At 33.1% G+C, this 25,626-nt stretch overlaps 3 protein-coding genes across 3 annotated transcripts; 1 reads left to right on the plus strand and 2 right to left on the minus strand.

Annotated features, from left to right (window-relative positions):
* Window positions 1–8,007: 8,007 nt before the first annotated feature.
* Window positions 8,008–14,613, minus strand: LOC146925685 (WD repeat protein). Its single transcript, XM_085758090.1, has 8 exons — window positions 14,420–14,613; window positions 14,094–14,322; window positions 11,624–11,686; window positions 11,368–11,507; window positions 10,663–10,700; window positions 10,533–10,578; window positions 9,605–9,769; window positions 8,008–8,462 (listed from the first exon to the last, which is right to left on the minus strand). The coding sequence occupies exons 1-8, from the start codon at window positions 14,520–14,522 to the stop codon at window positions 8,287–8,289; spliced, it is 960 nt and encodes a 319-aa protein (XP_085614216.1). The 5' UTR covers window positions 14,523–14,613; the 3' UTR covers window positions 8,008–8,286.
* A 7,056-nt stretch (window positions 14,614–21,669) lies between these two features.
* On the plus strand, window positions 21,670–23,666 carry LOC146925686 (uncharacterized). Its single transcript, XM_085708042.1, has 3 exons — window positions 21,670–22,371; window positions 22,497–23,167; window positions 23,272–23,666. The coding sequence occupies exons 1-3, from the start codon at window positions 21,874–21,876 to the stop codon at window positions 23,573–23,575; spliced, it is 1,473 nt and encodes a 490-aa protein (XP_085564168.1). The 5' UTR covers window positions 21,670–21,873; the 3' UTR covers window positions 23,576–23,666.
* A 938-nt stretch (window positions 23,667–24,604) lies between these two features.
* On the minus strand, window positions 24,605–24,949 carry LOC146925687 (uncharacterized). Its single transcript, XM_085701339.1, has one exon. It carries the CDS (start codon window positions 24,947–24,949, stop codon window positions 24,605–24,607), a length of 345 nt encoding a protein of 114 aa, XP_085557465.1.
* Between the last annotated feature and the right edge of the window lie 677 nt (window positions 24,950–25,626).

Below are 25,626 nucleotides of genomic sequence, written 5' to 3' on the forward strand. Positions count from 1 at the left end.
AAAATCAGATAATATACAGGGAAACCATTCAGTCATGTCTATTATTGTGAACCTGTCATAAATTTTCTTACAAGTCCAAATCACATGGTACAAACTCTCTAAAAGCTATCACCAAGCAACTTGTGACTCACTTTTGAAATACTTTATCTACAACATAACATGATATTGATATGCTACAGCTCCCAACAACCAAATCTGTTCACTTAATTGAAGGTTTATGTGTATGGACCCAAATTTCATTTACTTGCCACTATGCACAAAGCAAAAACTTTATTTGAAATCCTTGTTATAATAGTAAAGTTAAATGTGCTCTTGGTCTCTGGAAAATGACATGCCCTTCATTGAAGTTGGAATCCCCGCTCATTCCCATAATTGGTCTTGCTACAAAAATTCATGTTAGTACTTGACACACAGACTAACAAGTTGCAGGGTCCATTTCTAGAAACGTAAAGTAAATGAAGGACCATAGTATCGATTTGGATTCCCTGTAACTGCGTGACAAAGTTACAGCTTCCAGCCGTCTGATCGGAATGAACAGTCGAGATTGTTTTACTATGTGAACTCAGTTTGAAATCTGAACCCTCCAATCTCAAATCAATGGACATTATCTGTTAGAGTGTGAAACAACACCAAAACCTTTCAGCAGGAAAACCTGGTCCACCATAGTATGTAAAGCTTAGCTCAACTAAGTATCGACAATGCCGACGTTGTTAGGTTTGACACTTTCATTCAGATTTAAAATCCAAGACCATGAAGTTGTATGTGTGAATTTCAGTGGTGTTTATCACTTATTCTGCATACCAAATAAAATACAAGTTGATTTAACTTAAATGACATATTTTGTAGGAACTATATACATGTTTAACATTAAAACTATTTAGAATGGTAAATGAAAATGTCGGCAGGCAGTAGAGTTTTTTAGGGAAAAAAGAAAGTACTGAATGAGAATTGGTTCACTAATATGGAGTTTTGGCCTTAGATCTATTTAGCAAGGGATGAAAGTTGTACTAATGTCCCACATTGGACCCAATTTGTTTTAATTCAAATTTAGGCATAGCCAAATATATTTGTTATTGTATGCCTTAGGGTATATGCTGCCCCTATAGCAATCGTTGTTCCAATAATGGTAGGACACATAAACAGATACCCCTCAAGTTTGTGGACCCAACTGCCTCCACAAAGCATTTTCTTTTCTGCTTTTCAAATACTTGAGTCCTAAATCCATCATGGCAAATAAATATACTAATTCTTAGTACTTTACTAAGAGATTATTGTCTAAAATTTACACGTTTAGTCTCAATAAAATGTTACTTTATGTTTTCTTATGCGTTTACATGACCTGTCCACTTTACCAACTAACATTTAGTATAGTGTATTCTTTTACTTTTAAAGATTTAATTTATATAAAAAGTTTTAATTTTTTTACTTTCAGTTATGATACGAAGTTTCCACCGTTAGTTAACGGTGACTAATTCTATAGAAGAATTTGTGGGACACAAGGTGGTTTCTCCTATTTCAACTGAATTTTTCATACGCATAAGCCTAAAATCGAACTCATGACTACATACTTAAGAGGCTCATGTTCCTTATCATTTAGACCAATTTATTATTCGTTAAAAAGTTTTAATTTATATAAACTTTCAATGCAAATAATTTTTAAACCATCAATCAACCATCATCTTCAAGTTATTAGTGTTAGATAATAAAGTATTAAGTTTAAGTTATTGGGCATTTACAGTAGTAAGTTAGAGTCCATCATGTTTTATTATATATTCTCTTATAACCTTTTGTAATGTTAAGCAATTGATATTATAATGAAACCTTAGTCGTCGTTCTTGTTATCTCTCTTTATTTTGTATCTGTATTGTTAACAATTAGAAATATATGACATTTATCTTAATCACTTTTAAAATTACACACATAATTGATCGTAAAGTGTTGATAGTGTAAAACATTTTATATTGTATATCAAAATTACTCTTACTTTTGCACAGGGACATAAAAGGTACATTTCTATAATTTGTTTAATGTCATTTTGTCTTAACCTTACTTTGGATGTCAAAAATATGTAAGCAAGTGGAGCATGGCTTTATTTTGGTGTCCTCTCCCTTTCCTCGTTTAAAATTTACAATAAAAACATAAAAGGTTTAACCACACCAACTTTTATTTCAAACTATCATTAAAAAATGACATTTCAAACGGACAATCTTTGACAAAATCAACTGCGTTTAAGATTTGCAAATTTTTTTAGTTTGTCTCTATCGAGTTCATGTTTAGATTAGACAAAATTTAATGTAGATTATCTTTTTTTTTTTGAGGGAATGTAGATTATCTGCATAAGTGGTCTACTATAGATCAATATTTAAAAAATGTTTAAAATTTCAATGGCGGCAAACATCGTCGTTTTTTTTTGTAGGACAATTATCGTCTCTTAGTAGTGGAGGTTAATGATCCTCACCATTTTCACAATTGAGACAATGACTCAATTGATATCAATTCGATCTAAACAACATAAAATAAATATATAACTTGTATTGGGTCGACTTCATCCAGATCATTGTCTTAGTGGTAAAGATGGAAAGGGGACCGTGACTTTTCACCTTTTAAGATTACCACCAACTGTCTTAGAATTTCTTATAATTTTAAATATTTGTCAACGGTAGACTAGTGAACCTCTTATGAACGTAGTCCACCTTAAAACTCAGCGTTTAAATTATTCTTGTGAGAAGTAAAAGTGATTTCAGATTTTTTTTTTTAATAATTTTGACAGATTTAGGTGCTCGTAGTTTATTTGTCTCTAGTATAAAATTTGTAGTTTAAAGCTTTAAGTGTTTAGCTTAAATTTTATATTGGGTCTAGTGATCAAATTTGCCTAAAATACTAGGGTGAGCTACATGTAGTAGAATATTACAATCGAAATTTGTAAATGTTGTAAATAATATTATCAAAAATTCAAAATAACATATCTATTTTAAGATTTCATTATAAAGTGAGGAATTAGAACATTCGTTAACATAAAGGTGCATTAATGCTTTTGCATTAAGTTGCATCAATAATTTTAGTGACCCTAAACTCTAAATTCTGAACAAGCCTTCTATAGTCGGCCACAAGTTTAGGCACACTCACATAAAAGAAAAATATAAAATTAACTTTTTTATTATTTTTTGAAATAATTAAAAAATAAGATGTGAAGTTTAATTTTGTGAGTATGCTTAAGAAATTTGTATTTTGTCTTGTGCCCATATAAGAATGATCTCTATATTCTTAATTCTATTGCAACAACCGAGTATCTATGGCAGAGATACGAGAATAAACAACACAACAAAAACAATGCAAACTCAGAAAAGAGAAATAAAGCGATTCAACACATTTTTGTTGTTATATTAATATAGGGGAATTAGTCACTTTAGTCCCTTAATGGGAAAAAAGTAGTCAGTTTAGTCCCTGAATGCAGAGAAATTGCAAAACAGTCCCTGAATGTAGACTTTGTTGGTCAACTTCAGGGACTAAAGTGACTAACGGAGTCTACATTCACGGACTAAATTGACTAACGGAGTCTGCATTCAGGGACTAAATTGACTAATAAAGTCTATAATCAGGGACTATTTTCCAATTTATCTGTATTCAGAGACTAAAGTGACGACTTCTTTCCTATTCAGGGATTAAAGTGACTAATCTCCCTATTAATATACAGTTAAAACTCTATAAATTAATAATGTCAGGATCGGAGAAATTTATTAATTTTGAGAGTTATTAATTTATCGATAAATTAATAATTATTAATTTAAAGAGTTTTTAAGTAATTATACTGTACATACCAAACAAAAAGACAAATTAGTCTATGCCTCTTAGAATTACGTTGCAGCGAACCTTGGGACTCAACGTAAATTAGTAACTACTGTGTTCATATGCATTGGAAATCAATAATGACTTTTAAAGTGCAGTAAATGTAAACAAGAGGAACAAATGTGTTCAATGTATTCTTAATATTTTTTTTTTCAGTTTCTATGAATTATTAATTTATGATTTTCTTGGGACCGAAAATTATAAAGGGATCTCCCGAAAAATTATTACCTTATTATTTTATCGAGTTTTTCAATTTTTTACATTGGCCCAAGTCGGGACCGGACAAATTTATTATTGTAGAGAGTTTATTAATTTACCGAATATTAAATTAAAGAGTTTCTACTGTATTTGAGATCAAACATGTAAAAAAAAAACTCAACATCAAAGTAGAAGATTCGAAAGAGAGAAAAAAATGGAATAGAAAACGAAACTAACCATCCAATGTGATTTTCATTCCTTATTTCCTTTTCATTTTATTACATTTTTTTTTAGAGATTTTCATTTTATTACATGTTTGCCTTAAATATATTTTGAGTGAAGTATAAGAAAAAAAATTTAAATTTTCAAGTTTGGTGGAAATTTTGCACAAAATTTCAGGGGGTATTTGCAAAACGTGATGTTGACTAACATAAGAATTTAACGGAGGGGGTAAATTGATTAACATTGTCGGAGAGTAATTGAAGTTTTGTTAACGTCAAGGGTAATTGACGAAACTTACAATTTGAGCGGGTAATTGCCTATTTACCCAAATATCATGTGTTGGCTCTCTAACCACCCAAGTATTTATCGGTTTGTATATAAAAAGAAAGAAATAATCTTTTAGTAAAATTTAGAAATACTTGGGTGGTCATATAACTTCAAATAAAAATTATTTGGACGCAAAAAAAAAACATGCAATTTAATTATATGTTTTTTAAAATCATTTTATTATTTCTTTTTCTACATTTTTTTTGTCTGGGCGCTTTAACGATGTGCCTAGATATCATGATCACGTGTGTTTAGGTTATACCTACTCTAATATATGAATCTTAACACACCTCTCACATTTATGACTGAACATCTGAAGCGTGACCCGAGTGATCTGATGGTGACTTGGTAGTAGATTGTTCAAAAAATCATAAATAAACTTTAATATCATCTTAAAATTTATGATAGTTTTAGCTCATTCATACAAGATCGACTTATGATATGATAATTGTCTCCAATTATACACACATGTTCAAACTTCACCATTTTCTATCCAATACATGAGACTCACAACATAAATTTGAGGCTTTTTTCTCAACCCATAAACTCTTAGACTCAACGCTATTTTTCAACACCGTTTTACATAAACATATTATGTATCCAAATATAAGAGATATTCTTTTTCAACCTCTTACATTTCTAAGAAAATCACACATATATTCAGAAGTATACTCTCAAACCAAAAAAATGAGTTTTTGTTGGAAGTATACTTTGAGAAATATTATTATATGCATACTTTCAAAATGACTTTGAGAATGAGATAGATAACAACCTCCCAAATATATAAAATTCAATTTACATTTATCCTAAGAAAGACACTAAGTGGTGCTTGTACATCATTACATTTTCTTAGTGGAATGTAATAAGTATTTGACAATTACAAGCTGTAAGAGGTGAATGTGATGGCTGAAATGTTAGTCCCCAGCTGTCAGATAAAATTCTTATTCTTTTGAAAAAGATAAAATTCTTTTTTATCCCTCTGTGAAGGTGAATATGAGGTGAGACAGTGAATGTTCTTTACCTTGGGCCTTCTTGAGCATTCCTTTTATGTCATACATGTCACATGAAATGAAACTATAGTGTAAAATGAATTAAATATTGACAAGAAACTCAACTGCATGTTAATTACTCATTGAATTGTTGTGTCTTCTTATTTGTGGTGTTGAATGCATCCACCTTTTTCACGTGAAGCACAATCTTATGTCAAACAGCTGTGTCATTTTGAAACACAATTTGTTATTTGTTAACACTCTACATATACATATTTGTTCGGTTCAATGCTGACTCGTCGTTAGTCTTCTATTGATTATAAATAAGTTAAAAGTTAGATGTATAAAAGAGGTAAATTATATAGTTAATATCTTAAATTTTGGATAGAGATTTGATGTTCGATATCTTAATGGTTTTGAAGCATCGACTCGTTGAGGGTTACAACGTTGCACCGAATTTCCTAGTGGTGTCATAGCTTGGATTCAACCTGTGGGAGTGTGAGAGTGGATATGATGTATGTATTATTAGATCATTGTATGAAATCTCCCAGCAATATAAATAAACTAAATTTTTGATATATAAGAGAGATGGTAGATATTATTTAATAACGTTTCATGTAAACTTTTTTTTGTTTGATTGTTAACGTTGCACGTAAACAAATGAAAGTACATACGATTTATGTGTCGCATTTTTTTTATGTCAAAATATTCCGTATTATGCATGCATAGAGAAGATGGATCAATGCTTAAGTGATTTCTTCAACCTAATTGGTATGTGTATACAAGATGAACAATGTTGTTTGGTATTGGCTCGAACAATTTAGTTTTCTCCTATTCATTTTATGAATGAGAGGGAAGTGTATGATTTGTTGGTTGCTTTAAATTTAATTTATTGTCTTCAACTGAAAAATGTTGATTTTGAGCTTGATTCTAAGTGGATTCTTGATAGTTTTCATCGCTAACATTCCTACACGTATTGCTCCTATAGTCCTATTATATCTAATGAAACAACTTAATGCTGCTCCTTTCAAACAAAATTTGTTTATTCAAACATGCTCTACATTTTAAAGACTTTTCACAAACAAACTTTCATAAAGAAAAAAGCATAAACTTATTCCAAGCTGAGTAAAAGTATTGTATAGTTTCAACTTTCAACAACCTTAAATATTATTTTTTGTTTACAATATTGACCCAACATACTTTATTGATTTTTTTTTGACAAATCAAAATACTTTATTCATATTATATATAGGTAAATGTTAATATGACGCAGATACATGTTAGTATACCAAAAATAAAAATTATTATTAAAAATCGTGCCAATTTATTTTTTAAAAAGTTAGAAATTATTTTCTCAATAAATACTTGATATTAGTGGAATCATTATCATGTACCTTAGCATCACTCTTATATATAATATACCAAAAGTAGGATGAAGAAGGCTTAAACCTACCAAGAACGTGTCATGAAGAAAATTGTCTATTTGTGAAACAGTAAACCATACCAAACGATATTTGGACATAACTGGCCAAAGCTACCATGACCATGCAATCATTTGGACCCTTCTTTAAAGGTTGTCATCAAACTTGACCCTTATTGCCAAATGCTTTGTCCCTCTGCTTCCAGATATACAGTTATTCCTGAAATACAATGACCTCCCACCGACAAATCTCAACCAAAAAAACCATCTCAACAAAAATGACAACTTGGAAAGTGGACATCTCACCTTATACACTGTATGTCTATTTTGAAGACTACAAACTCATGTGGATCACATTTGTCTTTATGAGTTTTTTTGTATACAATTTGTAGAAGAGGAATGCTAGCAACACTCATTTTTGAACACTCTCAGATTATTATCATATATGACTTAAACCAATAAGAGAGTGTTCAAAAGAGAGTGTTGCTAGCATTCCTCTTTGTAGAACAGTCACATATGTGACTTATCAACTCAGATTATTATCATATACTACCAGTTAATTTTAACTAAAGATTTTTATGAATTGTGGGGCATATTGGATAAATAATAGTTTTCCACAACCTTTTATAAATAACTTCAATTATATACTTTTATGTGTTATTGTCAAGGAAAAAGGAAATGCAAATCACATGGAAAGTTGTAGGTCCCCAATGCACATGGAAAGTTGAGATAAGATACAGGAAGGAGTTTAACGAGTCAAAGTTCGAACCCTAACTAACTACTACATAGCATACTAACATTTGCCTATGAAAAAATCATGGAAAGTTTGTAGCGTGTATTTGGAAACCAATGGTTTCAAGATGCCACTGCGTGGGTGGAGCAAAGCTAGATCTTGAAGCTTCAACCGGATGAGCGGTTGAAGCCACAACCTGCCACAGTTTTAAACACACTATCTATTCTAGGATTTTAATAATTAAAATGTACTCTGCAGTGTACTCTGCTGTGTTTCAATAATTAAAGAATTCAATCAAAATGATTGGAGCCTATAAGGTACAAATTAGGATTCGAAGGCTATAATTAAACATTGCTATGTTTCATAATGTAGCTCTAGCATTCTCTCAACTAGCTCTATACCTAGTTGGCCTGTACAAAACAGAAAACATTTGAGACGAAGTCATAATTCCGTAACATATGCCATAGAAACAGAGACTTAGCCATCTGCACATCATCACTTAACAGATGCATTGGTTGGTCTGCACAAATCTTTTAAACGAAAAAGTTTCTTCACTGCCGTTCTTGTAATGATGTGTAATCTTTCACCATTAAAATCTCACCACATAATTTTTGTGGTATTTGCTCTAACTTATTTCCCTCTTGCCATGCTTGCCCTACTGAAACACCGGGTCCTAGATAGCGAACATATATAACAATTTGATCGTTGAAAGGATAAGGATGTTTAACTGCAAAATAAAATAAAATATTATAATTGGGATATGTGATACAAATCACAACCAACACCACAAAAATTAAACACCAGACAAGAAAGCAATAATCAATGGAATAATGTATGTGTATCACAGGAATCAGGATAAACATATGAACACGAAGAGAAACAGTATAACTAAAAACAGTGGCGGAGATTGAATGGTTTTTGTGAGGGGGCCAATTTGTTTAATGTGTTTAGGTGCTTGTGGTTAGGTGGTTTAATTCTAGAGACTTTTGCTTGCTAAATAGAGTCGAACCCAGAACATTGCATAATAGCATTTTTTTTTTGTTAAAAAATAAACAAATGCCAAAAAGATCCTTAAAGGAATCGAACCCAGCATGCACAAAGCAGGCTTTGCCGCTGGACCAAGTGATATATTGGTTATATACGCACACAACATGATATATTTAATATATAAAATGTCATAAGATGTGTATATACCTATTAAGAGTGAACCTTTTTGGGAGGCCATGACCTCCCTATGTCCCTATAAAGATCCACCACTGACCAGAAAAAGCCAACATGAGAACAATGTCACAAGAATACACTGTACAGATATTTCTCACAGAGAACTGGATTGTTTAAGGGTTGAATATTAACATATACAGATCAATATAAATTTAAAAAAATTTACACACCACTGGCTCCCAAAACCACGATGAAGACTTCAGAACCAAGGTGATTACACTATATAATAAGAAGATGCCATAGCAATAAGCCTGCCCAGATATTCAATGAAGATCAGTGTAATTACCCCAGTGTCTTTAAAACCGGCTGGTTTAATTGGTGCAACCAGGAATCGGCGAGTTCCTTGGTTGGTTTGATGTCAGTTACATTACAGTCTGATTGAAACGGACTTAGCTGGTTTTTATTTTTTACATTTTTTTATCTTTACTCTTTAATACTTTTTTCTTTTTCATGTATTTGTCATCTGGTTGAACTGATTGAACCAATTAAATCATGACCCGGAGGTCTAACCAATTCCATCTTCGGTCCAGTTTTTAAAACAATGAATTACCCCTAATACATATAAATACATGAAACATCATTGAATATAAACTTAAAGAAGTAAATAATAAGATTATTCCTAAATGAAAAAAATAAAATAGCCCCTACCTGGTCTAGGAAATCCTAGTGGAAGTTCTTTGATATCATACAGTCCATCCCCAAATTCATATGCTAAATCACAAGGCTGCTCAGTTGACAGCACTTCCTTAACTTGTGTCATCGTAAAATACAGAGGAGCGAAAGAATTAGCAAATGAAGCCAAAGCTGATCCGCCTGTGTGGTAGTAAAATTTATAAAATACGTTCATAGTAAGAACAATTAAATTAAGCTTGAAAAATAAAGAATTGCGTTGCAGTAATAGAAGAACAAAAAAAACACAAGTAGGAAAAATGAAATTCTTCAAAGAACATTAATTAATGCACGATCACATCGATGTATAGAGGAAAACCAGCATGCTTTTACAACCTCATCAATAAACTTCTACAGTGCTAATATTGAAGCATTAAGACTGAGAAAAACCATGATTTAAAGAATTTGACAGATCAATAAACAGGTAAAGCTAAAATAAACTAACTTGCATTATACTATTTTCACTTTTGGACAATCAAAATATACATAGATATAGATGGATAAAACTTATTAACAAAGAAAAGGGATCACAATTTAAATATCATAGAACAATTTCAAGACGAGTACATGAGAAAGTAAAAAGCCTCTATGTGTGCATGCATGTGTGCATGTGTTGCTTTTTGACTAATAACTATTTTCCAAAACTTTGAATAAATATGTGCAATTAAGTGCCATATAAATATGTGGTATTATTCAAGTCAATAAACTACACATCTTTTGTGATTTTATTTTTTGGCTTACACGTTGCATGTAACTAGACATCAAAGTGACATTCATGATCAGACAAATAGTGCAATGTGGAGATATAATGATCAGTGGTGTTTACGATTGATGGGGCATACTTCACTCAACGAGTAATTTTGTTAGGGAATCTATGCATTTCTCCACCAAAAATTAAGAACCTTACCAATAAGTCGTCCATAGGTCTTCCCATCCTTGCCAGAAAATATAGCCTTAAAAAGTAGCAAAACAGTCGACCTAAGTTTTCAAATATACTGTACAAGAAGGAAAAAGCAAATAGGAAATTGAAAGTTTACCTTTCTGAATGAATTAATCCAGGAAATTGGCATTGGACCTATTTCAAAAAGTTTAATATTAAAAATCAGGTTTTTAAAGATTGAGACGTGCAAGGTAAATACACACAGAATCACAAAATGAATATTATGACAAAATATACATTGAGGTATAACAGCAACACAATGTTGAAAGAGAAAACTATCAAAGAAGGTAGGTTGAAGTTGCCCAGAAAGAAACATCTACTAATTCAATTTAAAAGATTTTATTTCATTAAACTCGAATTGGAAGAATCTTAGGTATAGTGGCTAGTGAGCAATACGAGAAGGCATGTTATATTCATACTCCATCCATTACACGACCTCTGACATTAGAACACAATGGAGTATGATGAAGGAATGCATTTAGGCCCTGTTTGGATGAACCACTTAATTAAGCGCTTATAGCATAAGCGCTTATCATACAAGTGCTTGTATATGCTATTTCGAAAACAAAAGACAAAATAAAAGTCAAATTGTTTTTGCTTAAGCTATATGAGTTGTTTACTTAAGCTATCTTGAAGACTTGTGAAAATAAGCTGAAAACAACTTATGTTTCCATAAGTTCTTCCAAGCAGTCTCATAGGGAGTTAAGACAGTTGATAAGTTCGAATAAGTCAATCCAAACAGGTCTTAATTCATTGTAACAAACACTAACAGAAGTAATTAATCTCGATTCACTTCACTTACCTCCACTTGTTCGGCAGTTGTAATATTCAAGCATCACATCATCTTTGTTGGAGCTGATCAACAATGTAGATTCACTTTTCTTTAGTAACTTGGGATCCTCATATCTTGTACCAGCTATCTGCCAAGCCATTGATATAAGTCTGCAAAAATTCCTCAAAGATGTTCATATTCCCACATTTAAATAAGATATCATGACAGAATATCAATTACAGTTTAGCATATTATGAGCATATAAATAAAGGAGAGAAGAAAAGACCTAGGATTTATCAATAGCAGTAGTCGATGACGCCGTTCCTCCGGAATATCTTCAATTTTTTTCCTGAACATACAGATTAAAAGTGAGTGAGAGAACGATTGGTTTTTTTAGGTTTAAGAATTTTCATTGACACAATTGCAACATGACTAAACCTTCAAAGAACCTAGTTACAATGAACTCCCTTATGGTATGTAGAGTAGACAAGTAGATATACAACTAAATGCCTTTTTTTACATCAGACGACTAGCATTACATAATCACTATTGAAGATCATATCCAAATCCACCGTATAAAGTGGTTGGTATAACTGAACATAAAGTGGTGGTGCTTTGATATCCATAACAGGTACATCCCCCATTCTCAAACCACCAAACAAAGAGCTTTCAACACCATCATCAATAAAAACAATCATAGCTCTCACGGTTACACATGGTGATCAACTTTAGATGCGAACACATATAAATTACGTTTTTACATTAGCAGACATCGCATAATGATAATGACAATTGAAAGTCCCATCCAAATCCACTCTATAAAGTCGTTGGAATGGCAAGTAAACCATCAATTTAGTTTTATAAGTAGTACTAGGGCAGCCCGGTGCACTAAAGCTCCTGCAAACGCAGGATCCGGGAAAGGGTCCCACAATTTTGGTGTATTGTATGCAGCTTTACCTTGTTTTTTACACAAGAGGTTGTTTCCAGGAGTTGAACCAGTGACCTTTTCAGTCACATGACAACAATTTTACTGTTGCGCCAAGGCTCCCCCTAGCACTAGAGTCACTAAAAAATAATTAGTCTTTGGTGATCACCTATATAGTTTGTATAACAAGAACTTGGTAGGAGACTTGAGTGGACTAAATTGATAGTTTACTCTTGGTATAGTTGACTGAACAAAAATTAGTGTCTATTGGTGTACTGTTATGCCTTATGCAGCACTAACACCTCAACTTGAAGGTGTTCCGGCGTGGAACTTTAGTGACCTCCAATGTAGCCAGAATAGAGTGCTGGCACGTAGGATCGTACGATTCTACGTCCCACGGCACCTCAACCGTGTTTCGACTTTACTCCTGTTCGATTTTGCTCTGTTTTCCTCTGTTTCCTCTATTTTTCATTGTTTTTCCTGTGTCCTCTGTTTTCTCTATTTTTTTGCTTGTTTCCTCTGTTTTTCCTCTATTTTCTCTTTTTTTGCTAGGTTCCACTGTTTTTCGTCTATTATCTCTGTTTATTTCTCTCAACTCTATCAACAACCTAGTGATCCTACTTACGAACCGTGTTACGTTCCTCGTGTTTACGTTCCTCCACCGGTCGACCAATCCTATGTAGGATCTCGATCATGACTACATTGGTGATCTCTGCTGGCAGTATACCATATGCTCAAGGTCGGGTATTTAATGTTTAGGTCGAATGAATGAATGTCTACGTCCCAAGTATATAGATCATGGGCTGAGTATATTTGAGATGTTACAAGTCTGCCAATGCTAGACTTAAGTTCTTTAGGACTAATCCGATGTACAACGAATATTTTATAACAGTCCACAGCCCCCCAAACGTAATGCCTGTAAAGGCGAAATGCTTAACATAATGAGCCCAGACACTTAAAACTTTATAAAAAGGTCTAGAATGTGTGTTTGTCCAACACTGTCACGGTACCGACAAATGCAGCCTATTCAAATCTATAAAATTATCATAGATTATTATCATATCTACGTGTCAATGCGTGTCTAGTGCATGTTCTTCATAGGTTATAGCTAAAACAGGGTGATGTCCCCCACCCAACCCACTCCACCAAAATCTATAAAATTGCTAACCTATCTTCCTAGTTTTGTTTTTGACTCTTTTCTGCCTCTTGTACTATAAAAAAGAATATGACAAACAAATAAAAATTCCAATACTATATAGGGCCTGTTTGAGGTTACCTACTGATATGATATAAGCACTTGCGAGGTTGTTTCCGTGAACTTACGACAACAACTTACGACGTGTTCATAAACTGTTTTCAGCTTATTTCTATAAATTCTCCAAGATAGCTTATGAAAACAGCTTATAGCTTATATAAAAAAAAAATTGACTTTATTTGATATTGTATAATAGCATAGCAGTAGCTTATTCTTAAGCGCTTATATGCTATAAGCTGCAAATTAGGTCCGTTTGGATTGACTTACTTTGAAGCTTATAAAAAATAGCTTACGCAAATAAATAAGCTTTTATGTTAATTCACAAGTTCTCACTAATAAAAATTGTATCTTTATAAGCTGTTTTTTTTTTTCATAAACTACCTTGACAACCTTATTAATAATACATAAAAGCTTATTTATTTGCATAAGCTAAAAAATAAGTCAATCCAAATGAGCCTTAAGTTGTTTATCCAAACATGTACATAATATTAGTGTCACAAAAAAAGCTCAAATACAAGAAGGTGATACAATGAAATGAAAATAAAGGCATGGAAGAACGAAATGAGTGAGCATTACCAGAGATAAGCAGCAGGATTATAAGAAGTTGGGTCCAAAGGAATCAAAGTATTAGGAGGATCAAGAAACGCAACAACATCTTGTTCATCCAAATAAGACCTTTTACCATTTGGAAGAATTTCATATGGTTTATCATCCCACGGAGACACATTAAATTCATTGCTTCCAGACACAGCACTGTTTTCCCATCTAGATTCAACAACTCTCTTTCTATATAACAACCTCAAACCTGCATAAACAAAAACAACAAAAATAAAAACTAAGTGTAATTGATAATAATTGATGTAACATTTTATTTTGGGATGGTTTTTAAGACATTTACTTACTTTTGAACTGTGGGTGTATTGGGCGGGGAAAGAAATGATGTTGATGATGGTGGGTCTGAATGCAACACCACCAACTTGGTGTTGATACTGTCGCTGTATTCATGTGAAGTGAAGCTGTCTTCAAACCTTTGACATGTGTTGGGACTCGAGAGTTTAGTGTTTTCAAAGTGTTTACAAGATTTACGAAGGTATTGCATTTATCCTTGTACGACTAATTTTTTTTATTTTTATTTATTGAACCGTTTTTTGCCCATTTTAGTTACATTACTATCAAACTTCAATATTATCAAACTCTTTTTTCATGAGAATCGAACACTTTTAAGACCTATGAAGCCGGATACTCCAAAACGGAGACGTACCCGTATCGCATATCGATACTCCACGGATACTTTTTTCAAGTATTTTACAAACATATAAGTTTTAGGATAAATTTCGAACACTTAAAACCTATGAAGCCGGATACTCCAAAACGGAGACGTACCCGTATCGCATATCGATACTCCACGGATACTTTCTTCAAGTATTTTACATACATATAAGTTTTAGGATAAATTTTTTGTTAACATATTTTAGCTGTATCGTATCCTAAATTGTGAAAAATTCGCGTATCCGTATCGTACCCGCACCCGTATCCGTATTCAGGCTTCATAGCTTAAGACAAAAAGAAAAGGTAAGGATGATACAAGCATTAAGGGGTGATAGTAGACGAGGTCGGACTCATCTTTGTTTAAAGAATTGTGTTATTTAAAAAAAGAAAATGAGGTATTGATACAAAAACTAAAGAAATATATAACGAAAATAAAAATATAATGTGAGTATGATAGAAAAAGTTGTTGCAAAAGTTGTCAAAAAGTAGTTATACAAATATCATATCTCTTGTTTAAATATGCTAGGCCTTGTTTAAAACACTAAATTCTAAGTTTAATCTATTAACATGTCAAAAACTTTATTTTTAGTATGTCTTAGACTTTTTAAAAATCCGACATGATTTATTAGTCTCCTAAAAACCTAGTTTATGTTAAAGATTCTAAATATTACATTTAGCTTATTTATAAAAAAAAAAAACTAATAAACATATATTTATTTACTCTGTAATTTGAAATGAGATGAGAATGATAATATTAAAAGATTACGGTTTTGTTTGTGGGTTTGGAGGGGTAGAGTGGGTAATTTTAACTTGGACCGGTGAAAGTTTGGGTCCAACTTAGACCAATTTTTTCCAAGCATTGATCAAATAAGACACACAGATTTTATAATAGTCCAACCACACGGAATTACTCTCTCACTCTTCCATTGGCATGCACATGCTCTCTATCTTTCTCTCTCTCTCCCTCGGTTCCTTCTTTTCTATCTCTTTCACCAACTCATCTCAAACCCAATCTCCTCTTTCCTTCATTCTTTTATGTTTTTTTTTTACAACAACCACTCCACTCATTTAGTTCCCTTTCCTTTTAATCTCTTTATTATTGGATTAAATATCAAAACTTTCAACATTGTTGGATTGCATAGATCCTTCCTTCACGGGTTGAGGGAAACATCAAACAATGGCAGCTATGTCTCAAATGAATATTCATGCTTCAATATTTTCTTCTTGTTTAATGAATGACCAAGAGATGAATTTTAAAAATTCACTTGTTTTCAAGTTTAACATAAAATAAATGATGAATGAAAAAAAAATAAGTGAAAAAGTTTAACGTAAGATAAATCTGAAACCATTTCGTACCAAAAAAATAATAATCTAAAAGCATTGCTAAAAAAAATGGTGAATGAAAAAAGTACAGTGGATATAGAAGAATAAAAAAAATCACTTGTTTTATTCATAATTCTTTATTTATATTTTTATTAATTTAAATTAAGTGAAATGAGTATATAATTAATGGACAATGAAAACAACACCATTTTGAAGATTAATCTGCAACTTTATCATGAATGAATAAAGCCACAATTTAATGAAAAATAAAAGCTATCATTTGTATCTAGTTTAATATTTTGAGATGAAAGAATAATGAAGAAGAAGACAAGATGCAAATATAGGGATCAAAGAGGGAGTCAATGCAATGAGAGAGAAATAATTGATGAGATTTATTTTGTGTGAATGAACCATAATATGATATGATGGGAGTTACAATCTAATGGTAAAAAATATTGGTCCAAGTTGGACCCAAACATGCACCGGTCCAAACTAAAGGGACCCCGATTGTAATACTCAATTTTGTTCACACGAATAAAAGAAATTCCAAAGATAAGTGATAATGATTTAATTTAATATTGGTTACATTTACCATTATTTTAATTTCCTGCTAAAATCTAATCCAAACTATATCTATCCAAAATATATGATGAAAAATGGAGAAGCCAACACATGCGCCATTTCATTGCCTTTTTCAGCTTGTTCCTCTCTTTCTTTTCTCCAATGCTACTACATGTTTCACCAACTGTGGAAACAAAATAAACAATAAAGTTCAATGATGGGTACGTACAACCCAAGTAGGACTCCACTTTGGTGCCATAGCTTGTGTGCCATTGGTGTCATAGCTTGCATCTCCACCACACACACACACATCACACACACATCCCCACACACATCCACACACATCAATGGTCAGGATTTCTCCAATGGCACCAATGACACACAAGCTATGTCATGGAAGTATTTTTCACCCAAGTACTAGTAATATTTACCACAAATAGAAGTCAAGAAACAATATTTTTTTTTTTTAGTTTGACACCTACTCTTTTCAGCTTCTATTCTTTCACCAAATTTGCAAGCTATTAAAAATCAAATATTCTTCTTTCCGTTTCCATACATGCTCTCCAAAATTTCTTTAGAAAACAAGCATAAAACCAGAACAATCTCATGGTCAAAGTGAATCATGGAGGCTATAAATTGAGAGAAAATACCTCACTATTTCACAACATGAAACATAAATACCCGTTGTTCAATCCATAACCATAGTCCTCCTACTCCCTTGTTACAATACTAAAATACATACACACATAATTGTTTAAGGGAGAGGAACATACACGATATGTTATCAACATTATAAGACTAATCAGGAGCTCGTTGCCAATAGAGATGAAGAAATGTTGCATGTTGCCGTATAATCATCTCTCTAATCTTTTTTTTTTGACAAAATAAAATATATTCATTCATTCAAATTGAAAAAGTACATCGATATAATGCAAATTCGCTAAAAACAAAAAGGATGAATCTGTGGACAGGCTCACATCATCCATGTTAATAGCATAAAACGGCAAAGTACAAATGCCTACACATATGACTATATTTAAATCTCCAGAATAACCATGTTTCCAGATCTGCAACGTGGATGACGCCAAAGTCATTGATTGGATCTGCACTGGATCGAAGCTGATCTGACAATCTGAAGCGATCAAATACCTGAGAGAAACAAGAAAAACAAACAACGTCGCACAAAGACGACGAACAACCAACGTCGCACGAAGAGTCATCTCTCTAATCTATTCGCTTTAATTATAGTTTATATCCCTTTTGATTTTGGCCTTTTTAACTTTATTTTTATATTTCAATTAATTACTAATGTCATATCTTTTTTTAATTAGTTTTTTTTGATTTCCAATTTTTTTTATTAGTTTTGAAAATAGGTTTTTGAGTATATATTGTGGTTAACTTTAACATGCATATCTGGAAGAAAAAAAAAAAAAACTTTGACGTGCATATATTGTGGTGGACTGGTCGGTCCAATTAATTTTGTGGTTTTTTTTTTTTTTGAAAGAAATTTTGTGGTTAAATATATCTATTAATCGTTGCGTAATAGATATATCATGAAATTCATTTGGTCCCTATCAGAAATCCCCTCCTCTTGCGTAGCCAAAATCATATGGATCTTGTGCTGGACCAGAATAAGATTCAACAAAATGGTGTTGTTTGAGATTTTAGGGTTTCTAAATATAGTGTATTTGTTGTTGGCTTTGGGTTTTGTGGTGTACACGTTTGGAGAAATATGGATGTCAAAGAACATATTACTAGGTCGATAGAATATATTGACATGGTTCAAATGGGAGCTGCTCGCTTCAACTTCAATCATAGTTTTGTATGCTACAAATTCAATTCCGTTTTCCAAATGGTATTAATGTGCAGTTTGTCTTTCTCTTAACACCATACGAGGTTCATGATGTATAGTTGTTATATATTGGTGTGTTTGTTTCATTTTCTTTCTCAAAGTTTGTTGAATTGAAATATAGTCTACTTCTTCTAATGCACGTGTTTCTCAAAAGAGGAATAAATGGGCGTGGTGCCATTAACTCATGAATGCAGAAACTTTTTAAATATAAGATATTTTTAGGATATGTTAAATCTATATTTTAGTGTATACTTGAGATTTTAAATTTTTTGAAAGAATAACATGATTTATGATCATATAACATTTTAACAAAATGATCCTATAAAATTTTAATCACAGTCTATTTTTAGAAAGAGTCTTGTTAACGAGTGCCCCCGGGACACTCTTTAAGCATGCTAAGTAAAGTAATTATTCTTTCAAAATTTAAAAGTTTTCAATTTTCAATGCATTGATTATACAAACTTTTATAAAAAGTTACTATTTTAAGTCCTTAACCAGTGCCATGGGGCACTAGTTAACATTTCCCTTTTAGAAATAGTATATGATCATATATAATATTATTCTTTCAATTTTGAAGATCTCGTAATATTATTCTTTCAATTTTGAAGATATACATTAAAATAAAGACTTAACCCAAGTCTTGACAAAAAAAGAAAAAAGAAAAAGACTTAACCCAAGTTAATGAAGCCACACTCATTTATCCTCATTTTGCAACATCATACATGCTCATTAAAAGAAGAATAATTTTCAATTCAAAGAAATTTTGAATTGGAAAATGAAAAGCGTATCAATATTAAATGACTTCGTAACAAGATCATCACATTGTGCTAAAAGAATAAAACACATTAACATCATTGGGAAACTGAAACCGAGATAGATTTTGACGCAAAGGAAGGTTAAACTGAGATTGAAGTAAAAGCATCAACTAACGTTTCAGCCATGGAAATGTATTGTTCCAACTTAGTAACATGTTCTTTTTCGGTTTCTGCTTTTCTCCAAACCCGAACACCACAAAACGGTGAGATCAAGTGATTACCACTTTTTTATTGCGGGAAAAACAGAAATGTCGTTAAGGGTCCGTTTGGTTCGAGAGTTTTGGAGCGGAGGGGAGGGGAGGGGAGGGAAGATTTTTAATTTGAAGTGTTTGGTTCAATTTTTAGAAGGGAAGGGGAGGGGAGCAAATTTTATTGCACTGCTAAAATTATCCTTTTATTAATTTAAAATCTCAATATTATCCTTGTAACAACATTTATTATTATTATTAGGTTATATTATTTTGAAACAACTTTTACTATTATTAGGTTATAGATTATATTATTGGCTAAACTGCAACTTTGGCCCCTTATCTTTCAAAAAGTTGCGATTTTGGCCCCCTAACTATGAAAACTACAATTTTGGTCCCCTATCTTTTAGCCCCTTTGCAATTTTCGTCCTTTTGCTCAATTTTGACTTTGTCAACGCTGATGTGTCACTTCATTAAACGCGCTGGCATGCCACATGTGTATATATTGATTTTTTTATTTATTTTAAAAGCCAGGCAGGAATTTGGTTGAATTAAAAAAAAAGAAAAATGAAAATATAAATGGCTTGGCACGTGAGAGCTTTCTCATTTCTTCAACTTCTAGGGTTAACTTTGGGTGTGCAATTTTGGCCCTCTACTTTCAATCGATCTTTGTAAATCAAAATTTCTGCCAAATCCAACTCTTAATCACAACTAAATCGTTACCAAAGTTGATTGTTCTTACCAAAAACAACATACAAACGAAATCCAAACGAAATGAAGTGGTTCGAAAATGGACAGTCGAAGGTGACGAGTTCGGAGAAGACGAGTTCGGAGAAGACGAGTTCAGCGAAGAAAGTAGCAGGGACGACGAAGAAGGTTACAGAGGTCACACTAGCAGCAACAACAGATGAAGGAAACATGCTTAATGTAGGTGACATCGATATATCAAAGTAAGTGACCTTTTGTCTTTTTTCTTTTGTTTTATACCTGGAAAGCACATTTATGTTGTTTATTACTGAATAAAATAGGGTGGGTGGATGTATTGAACAATGTGTTAAATATGAAACCTAACCCTAAAATGGAAAATGCCAACTGTAGATTCCTTTGTATGTGTAAAATCGTATCAGAAATGTATGTATGTGTAAGCTTTATAAAAAAGTCAGTATGTATAGAGTATAAATATACTATATGTATATTGTATAATTATACTTAATGTATACAGCTGAATACTGTATAATGCAATAGCTGTACTTAATTTATTCTTTCCTTTTAGGGTTGTTGAGGACCACAGTTTAAAGATAAGGTTTCACTACAAGGGTTACTTCATTTGTGACCCTGTTGTCGCTTACAATAAGGGTGAAATACATGAATATGGGGGTGAGTGGGACATTGATAAGGTCAAATTAATAGATCTGGACAAAGTGATCAGAGAGATTGGGGTGGTAGGAGACTACAAGTTGTGGTATATCTGTCCAGGTTTTGACATAGTTGATGGTCTAAGGTTGTTGAAAACTGATAGGGATGTTGTTAGGTTCATTAATGAGCATAAGAATTCAGTAGGTGTTGAGTTTTATGTTGAAGCCAAAGATGTTGAAATTGAAGATAGCAGGTATGAAAGTGAGGTTGAAGAGGTTCTTGTAGTTGACAAAGGGAAGCAACCAGCTGATGAGTGTGATGATAGTGAGGAGACAGATCCTGATTACATTGGTGATGAGGGAGATGTTCCTGAATGTGAATTAGAAGATGAGGATGGAAGTGTTGATGGTGTATCTGTTGATGATAGTGATTATGATGAAGGGTGGGATTGGACTAATGTTTCGCCTAGCCAAACTTTGAACCCAACCGCTGTTAGTCAGTCAGTTAACCCTAATCAATCTATAGTTGGTGTTGAAGTATCTAGGAACCCTGAAGTGACTGGTGTGGAAGACTTTGAAGATGAGAATGAAGACTCTGATGTGTTAGAAAATCATGATTCATCTGAAGAGAATGACATATCTAGAAAGAGGAAAAGGAATAGGTTTAAGTTAGGAAGTAACAATGAACCTGTTGTATTTGAGGTTGGTCAAATATTTGCAAATGGTTTGTTAGTTAAAGATGCTGTGAAGGAGTATGGTCTGCAGAACAAGAAGAATGACTACCTAGAGAAGAATGAGACAAAAAGAATTGTGGTGAAGTGCTCAAAAGGTTGCCCATATTATATTAGATTTAGTAGGGTTCCTCCTCAAACTCATTATGTTATTTCTACTTTGAAGCCTGATCATAGTTGCCATCCAACTGGTAAGATTAGAGTGTTAACCACAAAATTGTTGGCAAAAAAATTAGTTCCTATACTCAAGCATACACCTTCTATGACCCTTAAGGCTCTGAAAGAAGAGTGCAAGAGTAGGTGGAATGTGGTGATGAGTTCTTATCAGGTATACAAAGCAAAAATCAGTGCTTTGGAAACCATTCATGGTGCTAGTGATGAACAATATGGTCATCTAAGAAACTATGCTGAGGAGTTGCTCAGAAGTAATCCTGGAAGCAGTGTTAAGATTCAATGTAAGCCTGGTCTAGGGGGAATGTTTTTTCAGAGAATGTATGTTTGTTTCAATGCTTGTAAGATGGCTTTTGTGAGTAGTTGTAGGCCGTTGATAGGACTTGATGGTTGTTTTCTGAAAGGGAGGTATGGTGGACATTTGTTATTAGCTATTGGTAAAGATGCTAACAATCAAATGATCCCCATAGCTTTTGCTGTTGTGGAAGCTGAAACAAAAGACTCATGGGATTGGTTTATGGATCTGCTGCTATCAGATTTGAATGGAATAGAATTTAAGAGATGGTCTTTCATATCAGACCAACAAAAGGTAATATTTAATTCAATAAATTTTATTTTTCATATTTAATTCATTTAATTTGAATTTTACAATAGTTTTCTGTTGAAGTTTTATTTACATTGCTTAATTGTATATTGTAATTGATTTTTTTTAAGGGATTGGTGAATACCATAGCTGCTATTGGTGAACATGTTGAGCACAGATTATGTGTCAGACATTTGTATGGAAACTGGAGGAAAAGGCATGCTGGGGAGCAGTTGAAAGAAGCTTTATGGAGAGCATCCAGGGCCAATACAATGACTGAGTTCAAGGGAGCCATGGATCATCTGAAAATGTTAAGTGTACCAGCTTGGGAGAAAATGATGCAGTATGCACCAGGTATGTGGTCTAGGGCAGGATATAGTACTCACACAAATTGTGATTTGCAAGTCAATAATATGTGCGAGGCATTTAACTCTGCAATAATTGATCTAAGGGATTTACCAATTATTTCACTTGTTGAGGGGTTGAAGTTTTATATAACAAATAGGATAGTTAAGTTAAGGGACTACATGTTAAGGTTTCAAGGGGACATTTGTCCAATGATAAGGAAGATTGTGGAAAAATCTAAAAAGGATGCTAATGGTTGGACCCCAATTTGGTGTGGTGATAGAGACTCCTCTAGGTTTTCAGTTACTGATGGAACTGACACGTATGTTGTCAATCTCCAAGACAGAACATGTGCATGCAGAAAATGGGATTTAAGTGGTATCCCATGTGCTCATGCAGTTGCTTGTATCTATTACAATGAAGCTAATCCTGATGATTATGTGGCACACTGGTATAGGTGAGTGAATATTAACTTGTTATTTATTTTGTAGTGTTAAAATTAGTTTATATGATAGCTGATTGCTCTGTTTGTATAAAAATCTGTTTGTATAAATATGATAGGAAACAAACATTTTTGGAGACCTATGACCATTTGATCCTTCCTTCAAATGGCCCAAGACTATGGCCAGAAGTTGCTACAGAACCAATACTCCCACCTCCTGCCAGAAGGGCGCCTGGGATGCCTAAAAAGGTTAGAAGGAAAGAGAATGATGAGCCCAAATCAGGAAGCAAGAAAGGCAAGAGAAACCAGGAAACTGTTAGATGCAGAAGGTGTAAAGAGCTTGGACATAATGCCAGGACATGTGATGGAAAGACAGGTGCTGACAGAAGTATTGCACCTGGAGGGAACAAGGTAATGTTTTAAATATCTTCCTTATATCAATTGTAATTTCCTTCATAAAATATTAATAATTACGTATTTAACATTTGTAGGATAACATTGCTGCACAATCTTCACAACATAATACTTCTGCACAAGCTGGTGCTGCAGCTTCTGGTGCACCTGCACAAGCTGCTGCTGCAGCTTCTGGTGCTGCAAGAGGAAAAAAACCAATGAAGAAAAAGTCTAAGACTGATGCTGGTACAACTGCTGCTGCATTTGGCACAACTTCTTTGCCAACTAAAACACCTGCTGCCAACATTTCTGTGCCTGCTAAAACTACATCTACCAACACTTCTGGACTTGCTAAAGGTCCTGTCAACAACAATTCTGCCCCTGCTGTATCAAATGCTACAACAAACACTTCTGGAACAATGAGAGGTGGCAACCATGTTGTTGGTGAGGTAGCTTTGTTTGTGCCAAGAAAAAGTAGAACCACAGGGGTGAATAGGTCACTTGAAGAGGTTGGAAATGTTGGGACTCAACAGTCAGTGAATAAGAGTTAGGCTATGATAGGAGAATGATTAGTCTATTGTTTTGGTGATGAAACTTATTGATATTTTGGTTATGTAATGTAATGTCAAGTACTCTTTAGCCTTGATTATTTTTTGCTTAAGTTGTGTTTAAGAAGTTGTGTTTAAGTACTCTAAAGTACACATAATTAGCTTTTGGAAATGTACTCTGAATTTAAGTACTCTAAAGAGTATCTTTTGTGTTTAAGTACTGATAATGTTAAGTACTGTAATGATACAAGTACTTTGCTATCTAAATGTCAAGTACTCTTCTTAAGCCTTGGTTATATCCTTTCTTAATGCATAAGTTTACATCATAGCAAATTTATATTACATTAACATTAACCATTACAAGTTGGTGTTCAATAAACATCAGTTTTCATTGAAAACATCAAACTCAATTCATTTCATTTCTTCCATCATAAGAACATTTCATCAGTTTACATTACATAAAAGAAATCATTTCATAGGTTTACATTACATACAAGCAATCCTACATAACTTATCCAGACTTAATGAAAATCACCAACAAACTTGCAAACAACAGTATTCCTAAAGTTACAATGATCAACATAAGCTTTCTCTCTTTATTCTTCAATGCATCATTCTTCTTTAACAGGCCTCTAATTACTTTCTTCTGCCTTTCAGGAACTTCTGGATCGAACCATCGGAAAAAACTACATTTTCTTCTCTGCCAGTACCTTCCACATCCATGAAACATCCTACCTGGATTTTCATCTGTCCAGGATGTTACTAGAGGGGAGTCGACGCCACAGTAACATGCCAACTTTGTTTTCCCCATCCATGATGAACCACTCACGGTTGAAGATGAAGATTGCCCAGCCATTTTCTGTGTCTGCAAATCGAACAGGATGATGACACAACAGTATGAAGAACGAAAAATGGAAGGATGAAAGGAAGAAGACAAAACTCTCACAATAGAAGCAAGAACGATGGAGTAGGATGGAATAAGAAGAAGAACAATTCTGTGATAATGGATGAATGAAGGGAAGAATAAGAAGAACAATGGAGATTGGGGTCAGATTTGGGGCTTTTTAAACCCTAAATCATGACCGTTATACCTCTCTCACGTGCCAACCTTTGTATTTTCATTTTTTTTAATTCAACCAAATTCCTGCATGGCTTTTAAAATAAATAAAAAATTAATATATACACATGTGGCATGCCAGCGCGTTTAATGTGGTGACACATCAGCGTTGACAAAGTCAAAATTGAGCAAAAGGACGAAAATTGCAAAGGGGCTAAAAGATAGGGGACCAAAATTGTAGTTTTCATAGTTAGGGGACCAAAATCGCAACTTTTTGAAAGATAAGGGGCCAAAGTTGCAGTTTAGCCTATATTATTTTGTAACAACTTTTATTCCATCCTAGACTTTTGACCCGTGCGTCGCACGAGTTTTTTCGACTATAATAGAGACCAATAAGTAATCTTTAACCCGTAAGATCATTAATATGGTAGAAAATATTTTCTTCAAAAAAAAGGCAAGCGGATAGGAATGAAATT

Source organism: Medicago sativa, chromosome 4, assembly GCF_051527215.1.
Source record: "Medicago sativa cultivar Bolivia chromosome 4, Bolivia_mono, whole genome shotgun sequence".
In the NCBI taxonomy this organism is placed as follows: Eukaryota; Viridiplantae; Streptophyta; class Magnoliopsida; order Fabales; family Fabaceae; genus Medicago; species Medicago sativa.